At 36.9% G+C, this 19,256-nt stretch overlaps 1 protein-coding gene across 1 annotated transcript in view; it reads right to left on the bottom strand.

Moving 5' to 3' along the window:
• The window catches only part of PCCA (propionyl-CoA carboxylase subunit alpha), a 273,855-nt gene that overhangs the window by 160,812 nt on the left and 93,787 nt on the right, over window positions 1-19,256 (bottom strand). The window contains exons 10-12 of the mRNA XM_066545147.1: window positions 16,723-16,825; window positions 11,700-11,794; window positions 6,010-6,160 (exon numbers count right to left, since the gene is read on the bottom strand). Of these exons, the coding sequence (XP_066401244.1) occupies window positions 6,010-6,160; window positions 11,700-11,794; window positions 16,723-16,825 (349 nt within the window). The remainder of the gene's footprint in view (window positions 1-6,009; window positions 6,161-11,699; window positions 11,795-16,722; window positions 16,826-19,256) is intronic.

Raw genomic sequence — 19,256 nt, 5'->3', positions numbered from 1 at the left:
CAATTGACCCAAACTCACCAACTTACAGATGCTTCTTAACTCCCTGTATTTCAGTAAGCCTGGTTTCTATTTCGGAGAATTGAACAGCAACAGAAGTGCACACATGTTCTGCTCTTCAGGCATGCAAGCTTCCTGACTACTATGAGCAGGAGCACACTGGGGTCACATCTTTCTGCAAAATAGTTCACATGTACATGGGGTTTGGGAGCACACAGCAAAAAAACAGCTTTTCATAAAGGCTACTGAAAAAGAGACAATGGTTGGACTAATATACAGAATGAATGGAAAGCAGGAGTACATAACTGGGTAACTACAGGCATCTTATATAACAACACTTGCTGTTTGTTTTCTGACCTATTAGTATACAACTGAAAACTGAAGGCAATCAGTACTACAATAATTTCCATCAGCTAAGATGTTCAGGTAGACTTCTTTTATTGTTTCCCAAGTAGGATGTAGAATAAAAACTAATGCACAGACATTCAGTACAAACTAGTTTTTTAATGGTAGCATATAACTTTGAAAAGGTATTTAATTTATAATAACTTCCTCATAGGAAGTTATATTCCAATAATCATTGACACAGTTCTCAATTTTCTCTTGCAAGGATTTGTTTCTACATTGTATGGGACAGACACATCTTATGTGGCCTATGAATTCTGAATCTTTTCTGTGTTTTAGACAAACAGCACACACTTTAGGTCAATAAGTCAATTAGCTCATAATTTCAACATAACTTTCTCAATTAACATCCTGCACTTCAAATAAAATTTCTCAAAATCTAGTAATTCTACACAATTTCCTTCCCACTACATGCAGCACGTAAGAAAATAAAGAAACTAGTATCCACAAACACAATACTTTCTTTCCTAAAGATCTAATTCCTGTTTTTACTGTATTTAGCTGTGGTATTAAAGCTTTCTCAGAACACTTCATTCAGGATGGCTCTGGTCACACCGCAGCTATTCTTTGGTTTACTTTACATCAAATTCACCAAAGCAAAGAAACTAACGTACCCTTTGAAGAATGACCTTTTGTTTCTCTACTTATTAAGTAGTCTCCTCTTTCTCTACGTTTTTTAATAGTATTTTATGAGAGTTACATGGGAATGTTGTCTCTAAGATATCACTCCATGCCTTGGCAGCACTGTTAATGGCATCTTTCAGATTCAATGACTTACACAAACAACGTTGTTCTCTTCTGTCAACAACAATTAGCAATGCTTTTCTGTAGTTCTTTTGGGAAGGCTGAAAAGCAGACAACCAGTAGATACATAATGGAAGTTGCATTAGGAGGCAAGAATGTGGCAAAAATTTGGTTAACTGTTGTCGGCTGACCCTCTTGTGTGAAGAAGTGTTGTTTGGCAGTAAAATCACCTTTTCTTTCAGTTCTAAAAATGGACATGAACAGCTGGTATAAACTGTGCGCAGAATGGATTCTGGTGGGCTTAGCAGATTGGTAATGGGATAAGAGACCTTTCACCTTTAGGTCAGTAGTTCAAATTCAGCCCAGGTTAGCAGCAATTGAAAGTCCTTACCATCTGACACTGTTTGTTAGACTATTTAAAATGACTGAAGCAAAGTGCTGTCACAGTAAAACAAGAATCCAGTATTAAGAAATATGAAGTCTTGGCAAACAGCAGAAACAGTACAGATTTACTTTGAAATGCCACCATTCTGACTTCACAGAAATCTACTCCTCTAACTCCTGACAGCCTGTTTCTCTGCTCCCATTCTCCTGCCCACCTATCACAAGTCATCCTCCAGGCAGCTCTGCGCAACCAAGACAGCAAGATCACTGCTTGCCATCCCATGGCTCTGCTGTAGATACCAAAATCATCAGTTCTCTGTGGCTTTAGGTGGCAATCTGGACTCAGCTCATCACTTTGCTATTTGTATTTTGTTCTTACTGCTACATATAACACAGCTACAATATTTTCCAGCACTAATACCCTTCACTAAGCAAACACATAGCAGGTGCCGACTGGTGATGAGCAAAGAATACAATTAAGAGGCTGTGAGAACCAGGAGTTTATAAGCAGTGGAGCTCCAAGGCATCTGCAACAGTATTTCTATCAACTTTTAGACATTTTCCTACCATGCTTTTTATATTTTCACGGGTGGACAAACACGAGAAGGGAAGACATGTTGCATGTAAAAATTCTTCCCATGTCTTACACTAGTCATAGCCAGTTTTGCAAAAAGACAACTCTCTGGAATACATAATTTTCCAAAGGTCAGTAAAATCTGATGAAAACCCAGAAAGTGATAAACAAAAGTCTTAGCACTGGGTAATGTTTTATAGGTCTGTGGAAGGTTACTTACCTTACACTTTATGCCTTCGAATCAAGTTACTTTAAAAACATATACATAAAATATTCTTTTGACAACTCACTGTAAACTAAAAACATATGTATGCCATTTGCTCTTAGCAAATCTCTCACAAATACATGAGATTATTCTACAAAATTAATTTTTATTTCCTAAAAAGTTGTGACAAAAATACTCAAACTGACACATGAAGAGAAAACCCATTGAAATTACCATACTTCTCAACTCCAATCTACACATATTATCTTTTCAATTACATTAAGCAAATTCAGTTATATTTTGAGGAGGAAGGGAGTACTCACATGTTATTTAAATCTCACAGCTCATGAGGGAGGCATAAGGTTGGGAACAGGCCTGAGACACAAACATACCAATTGTATTGATTGCAAGTGCTCAATTCACATCACTCATTGTAGATTTCGCAGTGTTTCTCTAGCCAACAAGAGATGTTTCTCATTTCAAGGTAATACAAACATCTAAAATATGGGAAATTTTCCCTTTGCTGTCACTGTTTCACATGTATGAGGCTTAGCTACACCACACACAAATGTATTAAGAGATATTTTTAAGTACGGACCATAGACTTTCTTCATATAAAGTCCAAGAGAAACAACATCTATTCTTCCAGTGAAGAAAAGAAGAAACTTTTCTGGTGAAAGCCAGCACTTCTGAAGTACCTTAGGAGATTTTAACATAACTTGGAAGCCAGAAAGGCTATCAGTCTAAGGGGTCAGAAACTTTGTATTGATTGCAAAGCTCTTGATAAGTTGTTCTGGACCAGGAATGCCCTTGATTAGACTGATGACAACTAGGCAACAGAAAACATACCACACTATGAGCAACTAAAAAGAATCAGATATTCAACATCTGGTCTGCCTCAACTTCAACAGTGGTAACTGCCTGAAAACCACTGCAAAACTGCCCAGTTCTCTGCGAGCTTCTAGGACAGACATCTCTATGTCCTTTTGTGGAAAGTAGGAACTAGTTTTACTATGCAATCATACAATCCTCAATCTTATGTCTCATACTTACCAGAGCTAGCCTCAAAGATGGAAGAAAGGCAAATACAACAAAAGAACATTGCCAACAGCAAATAATAAGCTATCCTAGCTGAATCACTTAGAGGCAGTAAAACATCTGTAACAAATTTGTGTACCATACAAAAGACACAATGGAGCTGATTCACCAATTTTCTTTTGCTTCCCAGTCTTGTATAGTATTGCAGCAGAACTTAAAACAAAACCTAAATAAAATATCAACTTCCTTCAAGGTGCTATTTACACTTCTTTTGTGTAACTATACAAAGAAAAGGTATATTCCCAAAGAGTCCGCAAAAAAACAGCAAAATAATAATACAACTCTGATTACTGCAAAATAATATACCAGAAAGACTGAAAGGCATCCAAAAGATACACCAGAGGGAGGGAGGGGAGATATCAACATGCAGTGCAAAATACTGGACACAGTTTATGTAGCAAGTATATTCTGAAGTCTGTATCTAAACTAAAAATGCGACAGCGATCTGATCAGAGATTGCTGAAACATTAAAACAGACACAAAATGCATAATTTAGTAGAAATGTTCTGATGATGGTGACAGGTAACTGTGTCTAATGCACACTGACAAATATCTTAAGAGGATCATTTATGGATCAAACACCTATCATTTTGGAAAGCTCTTCCAGCTGTGGAGTGTTCAGCAAGAACAAGGCAAGACACTGATCACAGTTAGGAGATGCAAAAGGAAAAAGAAAGACTGAAGCAATACAGAAACATCTGGAGACTATCCTGGTCTGAAGTAAAAGCTGGACAAGCTCCAGTAGAGTTTCTAAGTTTGGCTCTTAACAGTAGGGAATAACTATATTACATTAGTTGCATAACTATTAGCTGAACAGAAAGTAAATCTTGAGACTTGGGAGAAGCAAGAAATCAATTGGGTAAGACTGGGGAAAAATCAGAGACAATTACTACTCCAGACTCAAGATAAAATGCTAATCAGAAACAATACAAAGACAGGATAGAAGAGGTAGAGAATATCTAAACAAGTACTCTAATTTAAGATTAGTAAATTGCTTTAAGAGTTGGAAAGAATGAGTTTGCTATTACAGGGGATTGTCAAACTGCTTAGGCTATATTTCAAAAGGAGTACAAAGTCCTTAAACATGGAATTGTGAAAGCTTTCTTCCTGTCTATGTGGAAACCTGAGAAATTTGAGACTATAAACACGTACCAGTGAGTATTGCAGGGTGAAGACACTGCAAAACAGCAAAGAAAGTCTTAAAAACAGCCCACAAAAAGGAGTCCAAGGATATTCCATCACTAATCCCATTTAAGGACTCATGTTCAATAATACTACAGCAAGGAAATGGTTTTGAAGTTCTAGTGGATTATGCAGAAAACCATAAATTAATTTTCTTCTATGTAAACAAGAATGTGGAGTCACTGAAGAAACATTGGCTCAAAAACTACAAGATGGAGGAAAGTGTAAAGAATATGACCAAAGTGAGAGAATTATTCATAATATTTTAATGAACTATACATTGCCATTAACCACCACTCCCTCTCACTGAATCTAAGGTGGACCTGATAGTGCCTAGCAAAGGCATGTGAAGTGACTGTCATGGCTAATTCCAAAACCATTGCTGTCCTGCAAGGCAAGAAAAAATTTACCGCCAGTCTTCCCCTGGCACAGAAGATCATAACATTCCCCAAACACTCTTTAGTTTCTTTACCCAAAGCATAAACTTACCTAATCATAAATTTACCCAGTTATTACATAAGGTCATGCAAAGATGTCAGAGGATCTCATGTATGTTCTATCACATACAAGCAGCACACAGGACATAACCCTAATAAAATGCAGCTAAAACAGAATGGGAAGCTTATCAAACTGGTGCTTGATTCTACATTTCAGTCTTTCTGGTGTTATTTAACAAAGCGAGAAAAGGAGGATAAAGGCAACAGAATGGACGCGCTTACAAGCTGAACACTCTTCTGGTCTTCAAGAATGATATCCAGACTTCAAGTTATATACTTGCTTTCTTAGCTTATGACAAGCAATCCATCAAGCAGTCAAAAAAGTGGTAGAGGGGTTCATCTCTTCACTTGCAGTGTACATTAGAACTGACTACATGAATTGTCACAAAAATCCTTCACCTTGTCAGGATGGTTTTTACACAGTTGCATTCAAGTCACAATTTCAATCATATGGAGATTGCTTAGTGCTTTATTGCTCATATACACATATTGTTTCAATCACACTCCTAGAGAAACTCAGCAAGTGATCACCAAAGTATAAAAAATAAGAAAGAAACTTCAGGGACCAGTAGGCTTCAGGAAAACCTCAGAGCACAGTGGCTAGCCACTTACTGTGAACTCACAGTGGCACTTAGCAGTGACCTTTTGCAAGGTCTTTAGGTCAAGTGTAACAAAGAGAAAAAGCTCTGAACATTTACTTGAGTGCTGTGCAAGGGCTCACTGCTGCAAAGTCTTGCATAGGCAGGCTTATGTGAGTAGATCTTTTCAGTGAGTAGATCTTTTAAGTTCAGTGGGAAGGGCTCACATGCATCAAGATACTTATGTTTAAATCTTTGCAGGAACAGACCTTTAAATATGGCAGAAGGTTATGGTCTGTTTATTTAAATAACACTTTTCTGAATCTGAAGAGTTGTTTTTCTTACCTGAAGTCTAGTATTCATTTCCAAGAAGTAGAAATTCTTACTGGAGTCTACAAGGAATTCTACTGTTCCAGCAGAGGAATACTTTACTGCTTTGGCAAGAGCTACTGCTTGTTCTCCCATTGCTTTTCGAGTTTCAGGGTCTAGAAAAGTGCTGCAATATAGAAACAAGTTTTTTTTTAGTTAAAAAATTAAAATCATTCTATCATTTGCTTTTCTGTTTAAACTATGGTCAAAAGAGGACAGCACTATTATTAAAGTTATGAAAACATGTCAAGACTGTCAAATGTAGGTCTTTATATTGTCCCTAAATGGATACACTGCATGCTTCACAATTACTGCTAGCATACAGGAAATTCAGGATTAATAACCATATTCTCTAAAATATAAAACAACACTCTTTAAACAGTGAGAGCTAAAATAATGCAAATTAAATGAAAAAAGGACATACAAAACAATGCAATCTTAGAAGACATACTTATTATCCACATTAATTGCAATACATTCTTTTCCACAAATCTTGGACACACTCAAGGGCACCCAAAGAGCAGCTCAGCTACCACCTTGGGAGCCACTGTGAACACTGCCCAAATGCCAAGGTCCCTCATTCTAGGAGAGCATTCCACAACTTCCACTGGGCCAGTGAATCAAAAGACTCTGAAGTCTTTCTGGAAGCAACACATTTTGCTTGTTACTCTCTTCTGTACCATAAATTCAGATTTAGATTAACCTATGCAGATTAGATAGATAGATGGATAGATAGATATGTATTTCTGTGGTATTCCACCAAAGTCTTGAAACCAGTTGCCCCTCAACCTAATACATTGATTTTTCAGTGAAAGAACATGTCGCTATTCATCTTACATAAGCTTGTAGCTACACTTATTATTTATATTTCTGTTTTGACTCACATTAGGTACATAACTCAGCTGTCATTTTTAAAGTACTTTTGCAAGGGAATAGACAGTCACTTCTACCTTGCCTCTAAGTTACTCTGTAAAACAAAACCACCAAGCGTTATACATTTCTTGAGATGGCTTGAACAGTGGGCCCTTATTCTGCAAAGGAGCAATCAGGAGCCCTCACCTATCTAAAGTGGCCTCAAATCCAGTGAAGGTCCATCTAGAGCCCCAGACTGCTCTCAGACAGAAGCCAGTGCTGGGCAGGACTTATCTTCCAGCACTTACTGTGGTGTTTTTCACTGAACCCACAGAACAGCTAGAGACTTCTGCCACAACAAACCATATTTGACATGACACAAGAAGTGAGCAAATATCTAGGCAAAGTGGGAGACGGTGGAATAATTTTTTTTACTAGAAAAATGCTACTTCACATCTCTGTCCTTCCAGTGCCCACACAGGCAGATTCTGATGGACCATAAGAAAGGCATTTTCAGATTTTAGGAAAAAATTTCTTTCTTGGCAAACAATGAGACCAACATGAAAAGGAAGTCAAGTCTCATTCAAGAAAGCTGTATGAGATCCTACATCAGATGAAAGGGAAGATCAGAAGACACAAAAACTGTGTCATAAGAACAGGCACTGGTAAATGGGAAATAGTTTAATAATATTTCTTATTTTGATATAGTAAGAGGATAATACATTACATGAAATCAACTATAATTCAGTAATTTCTGCAGGGCTTTGATCATGAAAGGTCAATGAGTGGCTTATAAAGAACAAAACATTCTCAGTATCAGCTTCATAGTCCATTTCTAGAATAACCATTATTACTTCTCATATAGATGTAAGAGTTGCTCCCCTTCATTACAGTGGTGTCTTCCCTGTACTTTTTAAATGTAAGTCTGAGATCTCACTGTTCACCTCCTGCTGCAGGCAGAGAATGGAACACAGGTTTCACATTGCTAAACTTGATCTCTGCCATACAGTTAAGCTTTACACTCTGAAATGACTGGATCATCCCTACCATTGGCTTGGTTAATTAACCAAAGTTTTCATATTCCCCTCTACTGCTTTATCTTTCAAACACATTGTTTCTCCCTTTTTTAACAATGCACTTTTGATAACCAAGAAAATTCTTCTCCAGTCTAATTAGGCATCACTTGAAAACATAGCATTTTAAACCTGACTTCAAATCTTTTTCTCACACATACACCTGTTTTTCTTTAGACCAAACAGCTCCTATGGCAGCACAAAAGTTACCACAAAAAATTTAAAAGTATTCACAAAATAAAAGCATCAAAAAGAAAAAATAAATCAGAGATGACACTTTATTCATAAGACCTTCATCAAGTTATTGTAAAGTTAATCAAAGGGAATACAATTGGTTTGTCACTTTGTCTCTACAGCCAGGGAAATGACCCACATGGGCAAGACGTTATCTCTCCACTTCTAGTTCATCAGGTAAGGTTTCCCAAAATATCCCTATCACCTTCACTCACAGACAAAGTTGAGATTTTGAAAAATACAGTTACACCATCAGTGGAAATTAACTGCTCAGTTGGGACAAAAAAATAATTAAGTGATCAATAACACTTACCCTTCATCTGAAGATTCCACCACACTGCCATGGTGAACCTCAATTTTCTAAATGTCAAGGTTAGCTTCCCTGCTTCAAGGATATTGCTTGTTTAAAAAAATTACTTATCTACACAAAACATTACCCTTTGAGATGTTCACTATGTACTACGAGACCATGGGCATAAACAGGCTAAAGGATTGGAGTACACAGTTCTGCCCCGCATCTAAATGGTGCCCACCTATGAATCACACATACAGTCACAAACAGAACAGGTTCACATTTCTCTTAACCCAAAATACTTCAAGGATTTGTAGACAATGAGAAGAAATGTAGAGTCTGACACATATATATGCATAACAACTCTAAGGAGAACTTGTAGATAGAGTCTAATTCAATAATGCACCTTTCTGCTAAGTTCCTGCCTATATACATTCATTCAAATGAACAGAGTACCCTTCGTTACACACAAGTGGTGAGACAAATTTGCAGTGCTTTAAGAGGTTTTAACAGGCTCAGAAATTGTTAGATAGGTTAGATAGGACACGTGCTCAGCAAAGTAAAGTTTTAGAGCACTCCTCTGAGGTACTACTCCAATTATTGAGTAGGATGTCAGTTAATACTCTTGTGCATTTAATTTTGATTAATCCCAAAGGATCCATGGGTTTTCTGATAAACCCATAGGCCTTGTCTTTCCACATGGGAAACAATCTCTTATTAATCACTCCAGCAGACAGGAAAATACGGCCACACCTTTGTATTTTTTCTTGCCAAAGTACAGTGTCTCACGGCAACTGTCTGTGAAAATGAACAGGGAAGAATTTGGGCAGTTGAAGAACAAAAACCTCAACTAAGAAACAACACTAGGACTATTAAATGCCACTTATGTCACTCATCTCTAAGTGTCAGCCTCTGTGAAATGAGAAGACAACATCATATCCAAAAAAAAAGTAGAAAAGTAGAAGCAGATAAAATTATGGTACATCACTGGAAGCTTTGTGCACCACTAACTTTGCCAAGCACAAACTAAAAAACTAGAGATGGTTGGATGTATCTTATTGTCTGTGGTTCCCAAAACAGAGGAAACAACAATTCATGTGAAACTCACCATGTGAAAATGGTACAAGCGAAGTTTTTGTCTCCTGTTTCAATCTGGTGGATTGACCACCATGAACACCAGGGGTCCCTTGAATATTGTAACCTCAGTGTGTGAACTGAATGGGTTTCTCTCCTCAAAAGAGGGGGTTTTGTTCGTTGTTTGTTTGTTTTAACATAAGGCTAAACTTCCCTAGGAGAACTAGAGATACAAACACAAAATGATCCCGTATGGATAAGTTCAGCAGCTGCAGACTTAGCTTTAAGAAAATCATAAGTTACTCTCAAAGCCAAGAGGCCCTCAGTCTCCTGACTTAGACATTTAGGAAAATACCATCATAATAGAGTAAATAAAAAAGGCATGAGATGAGGCGAATGTTAAAAGCCCTAAATTGTCCAAAAGACAAAAAAACTTTTTAGCCCACAACATCCCTATCTCCCAGGCCTCATGAAAGAAAATAAAAAGGCTTGACCTATCTCAGAGTTCTTAATAGCAGCTACCATTTAAAACAGGAGAAAAGAGGACAGTATTTCCTACATCCAGCCATACCAGAAGAGGTGTGTCCAGGAGTCCTTAAGCTATCAAACTGAAACAGCATTTACAGGAAGGGTTAATTTGAGGTTTTAGGGTCTCTCTGGTGTCTCAGAGAAGTTAGTGCTCTGCTTATCTCCAAGTCTTGTAACCCTTTGAAAATTAATGGATTCTGCAGCCAAGTGCAAGTGGCTACAAGGCAGGTAACACTTCCAAAGCTGCCAGCAGAAGTCTGGCAGAGTCTAAAACATTCAACAAAAAGGAAGAAAAGTTTTCATGCCAAATTTTGGAAGTTATTAACATGCGTACATTCTTGGAGGGTCATAGGAGGGGATGAGACAACTTACTGGCAACTCCAACAGAGAAGCCCAAGAAAGTTAAAAGGTTGGCATTTCTGATGAAAGAAAACACTCTGGCTGGTAAGAGAAAGATGTATCACACCACTTTAATTGACCACCAGCATGGAGAAGGAGCAGGCAGGAATAGCAGGCATTGTCTTACACATACTCATGAGGAAGAAGATACAACTCATTTAAGTGCTTAGGTACACATACGTGCGCATGTGCGTTATATCAGGACCTGAAGTACTCACTTTCCACAACAACACAGTAAGATCTTTAGACATAAGCAGCATAAGATTCCAAGAAATCCACAAGCACTAGAAGGAAGCATTTATAAGTGGATTTGTATCTTCAGATTTAAACTTTGTTCTTTTATTTAAAATATAGGCCAAACATTGGCAGTCCTGCAATTATGATTCAACATTAACTAATAAGGAACCTCTAAAGAAATGTCATTTGGATGATGTGCTTTTACTCACATCCCAAACTGTGGCATCACATAGTTCTGTGCTATAAAAAAATATGGCAAACCCATTCCAGCTGCTGAACATATTACACTGGTAATTCCCACAAGCAGTGGTATACCTGTGTCTGCCTTTCTGAAATCAGAATTTCTTGCTGCCCTTTTCATACACTTATTCCCTGATGACTGCTATGCAACAGAAAACACAGCAAGGCCATTTCTTGCATAGCAGCAAGGAATTTCAACTTCACATTAAACCAGTAAGATTAAAACAATTTTGCACTTTTGAGTTACTAGACACCTACATCTCTAGTTCACTACCATGAATGATACTAAAAGTGATGCAGAGTATTTTGTACTTCATATTCTAATTCAAATGGAAATATACAGTATTATGTGACTCTACAATTACTCTAACAGTCAAATACCTGTATCTGTGGTAAAATTCATACTTACTTCATATTTTACTTGACAAAGTATACACAAAACCATACCACATACAGTAGATTGGTAAGATCCAAATCCATTTTATACATGATCATTTTAAAAATTAACTACACAACACTAGTTTTCTTATAGAAAGACACTGTAAAGCAAAATCAAAACACCCTCAAGAACAACATCAAAACTGCAGTATGGTCAAATGACTGTAACAAACATTTATTTTCTTTGTGCTTTTTAATAGAACAAAAATTTCCTGCATTTGTGCAATAAATAGAACCAGCAGGCTTCCAAAAGTGCTTTCAGTTACTATGAAGCCACATCAAGAATCCAGTATACGCACCTTGGTGCTTCCTCCACAACCTTCTGGTTTCTCCTTTGAATGGAGCATTCTCTTTCATTCAACCACAAGGCATTGCCATGTTTATCTGCCAAAACCTGAAACAATAACACACTGCTATTAACAAACAGATGTAAGCATATGGTCTTTTGGCATAATACTGTTATGCAGTATTTAGGGTTTGGGTTTTTTTCCCAATCTAAAAATAAAGCTTGGGGGGGAAAAGCTCATGTAGGAAATTAATTGTATGTGGAATACTAATTGAACATTCCTTCAAATTTTGAGTAGGACTATTCTAAAGCCTCTATGTAGAGCATGTACATAGCAAAACACCCTCTCACTTCAAAATTTTATTTCTGAATATTAGGGATCTTCTTACAAAAGGCTGAAATAAGATTAAAACTACATTTTCAAGCATTTGAAATTGCACTGCATTACAAAATTACACAAAAGCAAAATATTGCATCAACAAAAAAAATCTCAAAGGGTGCCAAATTTTGCTCCTGAATTACACACAAAAGCATTCAGAAAAAATGTCTAATGGAGCTTGTTAGTAGGCAAACCACAATGCCCTGTCTTTAATGAAAAAAAAAATTCAGAAACTTTGCTATCCTTCATTAAGGAGAACAATATTTGCACCTCCCTCAGTACTTTCAAAGGAAATAAAAGCAGTAGTTTCGAGACATTTTTTAAAAAATCAATAACTACAGTTCTTGGCTGCAGCTTCAGTTCATGGAATAGGTAAAAAAAATCAAGTATCTTGATCCAACTACATAAATTACATGCTAGAAAAAAGCCCACAAGTTGAGCATAGCAGAACTCTTAATTGATTCCTCAATTTCAAACTAGAGGGGAAAGTAAGAAAAGGAACTCTGTCCCTTTATGAAATTGATGGTATGATGCAGCCATTTCCAATAATAAATACTAGATTTGAAGATTCAAGTAGACTTCTTCCCATCTTACGATGATAAGTCTACACTTATTCTTAGAACAATTTCTTTTAATACAGACCACACCTGCTCCCTTTCTTCCTTATAAAATTTTTCTTCTAACCCATTTTTTTTCCATCTATCTTCCTGCTCTGATCTGCGGGAACCCATGCCAATATTCATGCTTCATTCTTTAATAGCTCGGTCCTACACTGAAAACCGACAAGACAAAACAAGGAGACAATCTTCCTCAAACCGTGTGAACTCAACCATATCTACTCACATTTGTGACAACGAATCTGTATTATTATTCCTTTTAGCACCACAGAGCAAGTATGGCACAAGGCAAGATGAATTCCTGCATCTATGACACCAATGGTTGCTAAGGCGTGAAAAATCTGGGTAGATGTGACTGAAAACAAGGCAGTGAACTCATGAAGACAACTTATGTGCACTGTGCAGCATCAGATCCAGGGTGCTCTGTGCCCTCTAAGATCAGATGTTATCCCTCCTCAAAAATTCTGTTGTACTCCCACAAATTTATGGAGCTTTCTAGTGAAAAAAGGAGTCTAGAAGACTGACAATTTTAGGATTTTCTAAACTACAGCACTTGCCAGAGCCCTCTTTCCTGTCCAGAGGGAGGTTCAGCAGCAGCAGTAGCACCAGGATGCTCCAGCCAACTGCTAGATTCCCTAGCAAGGGACTCAACACAAAGAACAGCGGGGAAAGGGGAAATAAAATCAGGTGCTTCCTACCTAAGTGCTCACCCATCCAATCCAGATGAGGGGAGCTCTATAAACTCATGGGGCCCTACAAGAAATCGTTGGGAAGGTACAAAGATCTTTGGACTACTTTTTTGTGGGGGTTATTTTAGTATTAAAGCAGTACCTCTAGAGCATAGCATGGTACTTGATGGAAAAATCACTGTCCTGTAAGCAGAATGATTCCTTGTGAGCACTTCTGCTTCACTGTTAGAAAGGCCTACAACTTTCCACAGAATTCTGTCTCATCAAAACAAACAAAAAATATTGGAACATTACAATAAAAACTGGTCATTGTGCTTCTCTCCTCTCTCTCTGTATTTTTCAGAAGAGGATAATACATTTTTTCAATCCAAGCAGTAATTTTTTTTTCCACTTCAGGACTTTTCTCATATCCTACTAAATTTCAGGAACCTGGATCTTAAAAGAAATATTTTCCTATTATTAGTTAATGGAAAAAAAAGACATGCATGAACATTTACTATGAGAAAGTAATTACAAATAGAATAAGCCATCAACATCCAGCATTTTTTTATTCTGCGTCCATTGTTTCCAGTAAAAGAAACTAGCCATAAAACAATTGTATTTCAGAAGATATTTGCAGCATTCCAAAATCATCATCAATGAGATGTTGTGAGATCCAGTACACATCTCACAAAAAATGCATGTCCCAGCTACAGCTTTGGTTTCTATTATCTAAACATCATAACAGAAAATGTCCCATTTTGCAGGATTAGATGATTAGGACATCAGTATATGCTATGTACATCTACATGCATTTGTAATAATAAAATTAATTAAATATTATGTAGTGGAATCCCTCCTACATGATTCAGCTAAATGCTGTTTCCAGTTGTAGAACTGTTGTCTGGCCAAGTAGTAGACATTCCATGTACTCTTACTTTAAACTTTTTATCAGATACTTCAGGAGAACAAGACTTCAAATCAGTTCAAGCATAAAGTGTATTTGGACTCTATTTTCCTGTTAATTGTTTTAGTCTTTTCTCATGTTTTACAAAGTGATTGTTTTATAGCTAGACACAGGAAACTTCTTATTTAACAATTTTTAGTACCAGTGCTTTGGAGAAATATAAGAAAGCTAAAAAAAGTTCTATTTAAAAGTCACTGCTAAATTAATAAATATTTGGCATCTGGTCTCAAATTGTTTGTATATTCAGCAGTTTGAAAATGAACCAAGGTCAACGTCCTAAAGCTGATTAGAACATGAAGTTAAAATGATATGCTATGATATTGTTAAAAGGTACCATCAAAGTGCTTCTATAAGGAAAACAACATTCACTGTATACCCATTATAAATAAAACTATAAATTATTAATAGCAAAGCCATTTTATTGAACTTATTCATCTGTTCCTAAATACAGCACTACTTAATTTTTTGGGTTAACCCTTTTTTAAACCCAAAGTAATCAAGACAATGTAAATACTGCCCCAAACTCATAGAAGTACGGAGGAACCAATCTCATCCAACTTTTCTCATTGAAGAATCAGTAGGAACCTGCTGAATCTCCCAAATCTGCAAGGACTGAAAGAGATCTCTAAGGTGTACTGATCCGCACAGACAAAAAAAAAAAAAAAAAAAGATATACGTAGCCAAAAATTATTAGCCATAGCAAGAGAATACAGAAAGATGCTCTAGCAATCTGACCTCTTTGAACCCTAAATCAATGCTGAAACTGAGTTCACTATGCACCTTTCAATGACTTTTCAATAGAGAATAAGGTTTCATTTTTACACTGCTTCTTCATTTTGCTGTTAGACTGTTTACAGACCATTACTTTATTTCACTCTTCCTTCTTCCCTTCTCCCTTCTACTCCTCTCTGCTGAGACCACACCAGGAGCACAACAGCCAGCTCTGGAGCCCTCAGTACAGGAAAGACATGGGCCTCTTGGGACAGGTCCAGAGTAGAGCCACAAAAATTATCAGAGGGACTGAACACCTCTGCTGTAAGGAAGGGCTGAGAGATTTGGAGTAGATCAGCCTGGAAAAAAGAAGGCTCTGGGGAGATCTAACTTGCAGCTTTTCAGTACTTAGACGAGGCTGATAAAGATGAAGACAAACATTTTAGCAGGGCCTATAGTGACAGGAAAAGGGGTAATGGCTTTAAACTCCAAAACAATAGATTTAGACTAGATATAAGGGAGAAATCTTCATTATGGGTGTGGTGAAACAACAGAACAGGTTACCCAGAGAGGTGGCAGATGGCTCATCCCCAGAAGCATTCAAGATCAGGTTGGACAGGGCTCTGGGCAGCCTGATCTAGTTGAAGATGTCCCTGCTCATTGCAGGGGGTTGGACTGGATGGCTTTTCAAGGTCCTTTCCAACCCAAACTAAAATTCAATGATCTGCAAGTTAGCCCCATAGGAAGCGTGAGGCTGCGGGCACACATCTGGCAGAGTGAAAAATGTTTAATATTTCTCTCTTAGAAATCATTCCACACTATCAAGTTTACTGTTGTTGTTTCACTCAGTTATTGAGCTACTTGAGGCTCTCACTATTAAAAAAAAAACCAACCACCACGTGCCACAACCCAGAAAGGGTTTAGATTTCACACAAAAGTAAATGAAATTTCTGTGTAAAAAATAAAATTTCTGTTGAGGAAATTAATATGCTCCATATAGATTTCTTGTCAGGAAACACCTCAAGGCTATTGACAAACACAATTCAGCTACCTACATAAGATCAAACATTACAAATTTTGAATTCTTAATTTTGTGGACTAGTGCCTAAAAGAAACAACTTTTGTTCTGCATCAGCAGACTTAACTCTAAATCCAGTAAATGACAGAAATGGAAATAATGCAGAAGTTAAAGAGAATACACCTGATTTTGAACCAGAAACTGCCCAAAATGGGACACAAATCCTCCTCTTGAGTTGCCAAGCAGAATTAGATACTTCAGAACAGAATTCCAAAATACTGACAGAACCACCTAGACCTGGCAACAAATTGTTAAGCATCGTTAGGCAGTTCTTGAACTCCTACATCCTCTGCTGCACTCAAGCACTCCAACAGGATCCAGAGTTCAAACCTCCAGCCTTCAGGACAGATGCCGATGACATTTTTTTCTCCCCCAACAAACTGAGCACAGTTCACAGTCTTCCTGCTAAAGAAAGGCTAGGGAATAAAAACAGGAAGGCTGTATTGTACATGATAGCCATGTAGTTTGAGCAATGACCCAAGACACCGGAAAACACAAGACTCTAGGCCTTTTTTAGTGGAGTGTTTGAAACATTTTGAACTTTGATTTATTTATGAGTTCAAATCTCATTAAATAAATACACAATATTACTAGTAGCAATAATAATAGTACAAACCTGGATTTCTATGTGACGAGGGTTATCAATGAACTTTTCTATCAGTAAGCGATCATCACCAAAACTTGAAGCAGCTTCTTGAGATGAAAACCTAAAACCTTCCCTTAAATAATGAAAACAAAAAGAATAATCTGTTTTAAGAAGTCCTGAAGCATACAAGAACACTTACTGATTTCAGTAAACAATCAATCTTCACCAATCAACACACATTCAAAAACAAAGACATATCATTTGCAGTTGATTCTGTAATTAATCCTTTTTTTCGCGCTTTTTTTGGCTAAGTCAAAAAAAACCCAACCAACCACAAATCAAACCAAAACATTCTCAATGCACAAAAAATTCCAGCGTGTTTAAAAAGCCTGAACATTTACTACAACTAAGTATTTCATTACTGCAAAACTAATAAAGTAATTGAATTTTAAGACCCAGTGATTACCAAGTACTTGCTATACAGAAGTAAAGGCAAAGTTCACCATTACTTCCAGCATGCAGCCCTCTTAACACTCAAGAACAGCAGAAGTTGATTAATTCTGCATTAAAGAACTGCAAATATAACATTACAGACATTGCAAATTCCACCACTGAACACAACATAAAGATGCAATATTTGACCTCACAGAAGACACCAGCTGTATTATTACTTTTTCCCTGCCTTAAAATATAAGTGAGTGTTATACAGAGCATTCTGTATGCTTCCCTCTGTTTCTTCTCTTACACATGTAGTTAAACAAAATAAATATTGCAAGCTACTTTATTTATTAATTTTTTCTTTAATAGCAGAAAGAGTACTCCTTGGGTCATAAGCTCTGACAAACAAGTTTATCAACAGCTTTCTCAGGGTGAGACAGAGCATAATGCAGGGACCCAAAGGCTTCACTGAAATTTTCTACAAGCTCTGTAAATCACACATTAGTGCCATCCATGTTGATACATATGGAAAGCTTGGCCAAGTTTCTGTGCAACTGACTCCTGAAACAGCATCCCTGACATCTGTGCCCAGAATATGAGCTACAGTACAACTGAGTTGAAGTTTTCATGCTTTCCATGTCTTGGCTGTAGTTAACCCAGACCATAGATTTGCAAAATAGGTAAATTTACAGTAGAGAAATGTGTATATTTAAAAGTATATCTTCACACTTTCTTCAACATTTTGGGATAATACATGTTGTAATTTTGAGAGATTATACCTAATATACAACTTTCCTAAATTCATACTTAACTTCAATACATTTAATTACCTAGTAAAGAGAAAAAAGGGACATCAAAAGTAGTGATTCTGTGCACTACCTGATCTGTCAAAAAAAAAAAAGTGCTGTAACAAACAGCCATACATAGTGTTTCTTATTGAAAGTGATTTACAGCTATTTTAACTCCTATATCAAAGGCTCTGTTTTGTAAACATTTTTGTGTCACATAGTTTTATGCATAATTATTCACAATTGACTTTTTCTTTTACTGAAGGAAGTGTGCTAATTAGAAATCTAAACTGCAATACTTGTTAAAAAAAGACAGGTGGCTAATCATCTCATCCATACATCTGCAAATCTTTTTAAATTACATATAATAGGAATGAATATCTCAGATATTCTGACCTTGTTTTATCTTACAAAACTGTGCAGTTGTAATTGGCCAGTGACAAAAATTAATTCCAAATAGATGTGAGGAAAAAAAAATTAAAAGAAGAAGCAGAGCAGGCTTTTATTCTTTTATAGGAAGGCTGTGTAATCTCAATGCAAGACCCAATCAGGCAGAGCTCTAAGCAATCCATTTAAACTGAGAGCTGATGCTATTCAGAGGATGAAGTTGGATGAGATGATGTCTCTAGATCCCTTCACACATGCACAGTTATAGAGAGGAAAAACAGGATCTCTCTAAGGTTCACCTCTCTCCCTACAGTACATTTACTCACACTGAAGTTTAAGTTGTACAAAAGCATTACTGATGTTGCCATAAGCCTTCCTGTGGTTGTCTCAAGTGAAACAGCCATGCCAACTTTCTGCCTCCAGCTCTGAAATCAGCAGTGCTGCTTTAATTAAAACAATTTTCTTTTGAGGCAGTCAGACACTAACAAAAGACTGTGCTCATTATGTAAAATTTCAGTTTTCAGAATCAGGAAATAGTAAAAGAACATTTTTTTTTCTTGTCAAGGCCAGCATTAGAAGGGCCACCTAGTTAAAAAGTTGATGTTTGATAGCCATTAGTATAGTAGCAGCCCTTTAAAACCCTGAGAAGTTGCCAGCAGAGACTCAAATGTTGTTGACTTCACACACAGAACCAATATAGATTCCTTCAGCTTAACTCCAAATTAAAAAAAAAAAAAAATCAATAAAATTATCTAGTCACAGCATTTTACACATGTAGATGGCATGAATACGTGAATGTGTGGGTTTTTTAAAAAATAGGGTTTTAGGAAACACTGTTGTTTACTCATCCAACAGATTCCTTCCCCTTACCTGAGCAGCACATACCTGTGCAGGACAGACCAAAGATGTCAAGCCCATACACTCCTGTTTTTGCACAGCACTCTGAAATGC

Source organism: Molothrus aeneus, chromosome 2, assembly GCF_037042795.1.
Source record: "Molothrus aeneus isolate 106 chromosome 2, BPBGC_Maene_1.0, whole genome shotgun sequence".
NCBI classification, from domain to species: Eukaryota; Metazoa; Chordata; class Aves; order Passeriformes; family Icteridae; genus Molothrus; species Molothrus aeneus.
This window is presented reverse-complemented; position numbering and strand designations above follow the sequence as displayed.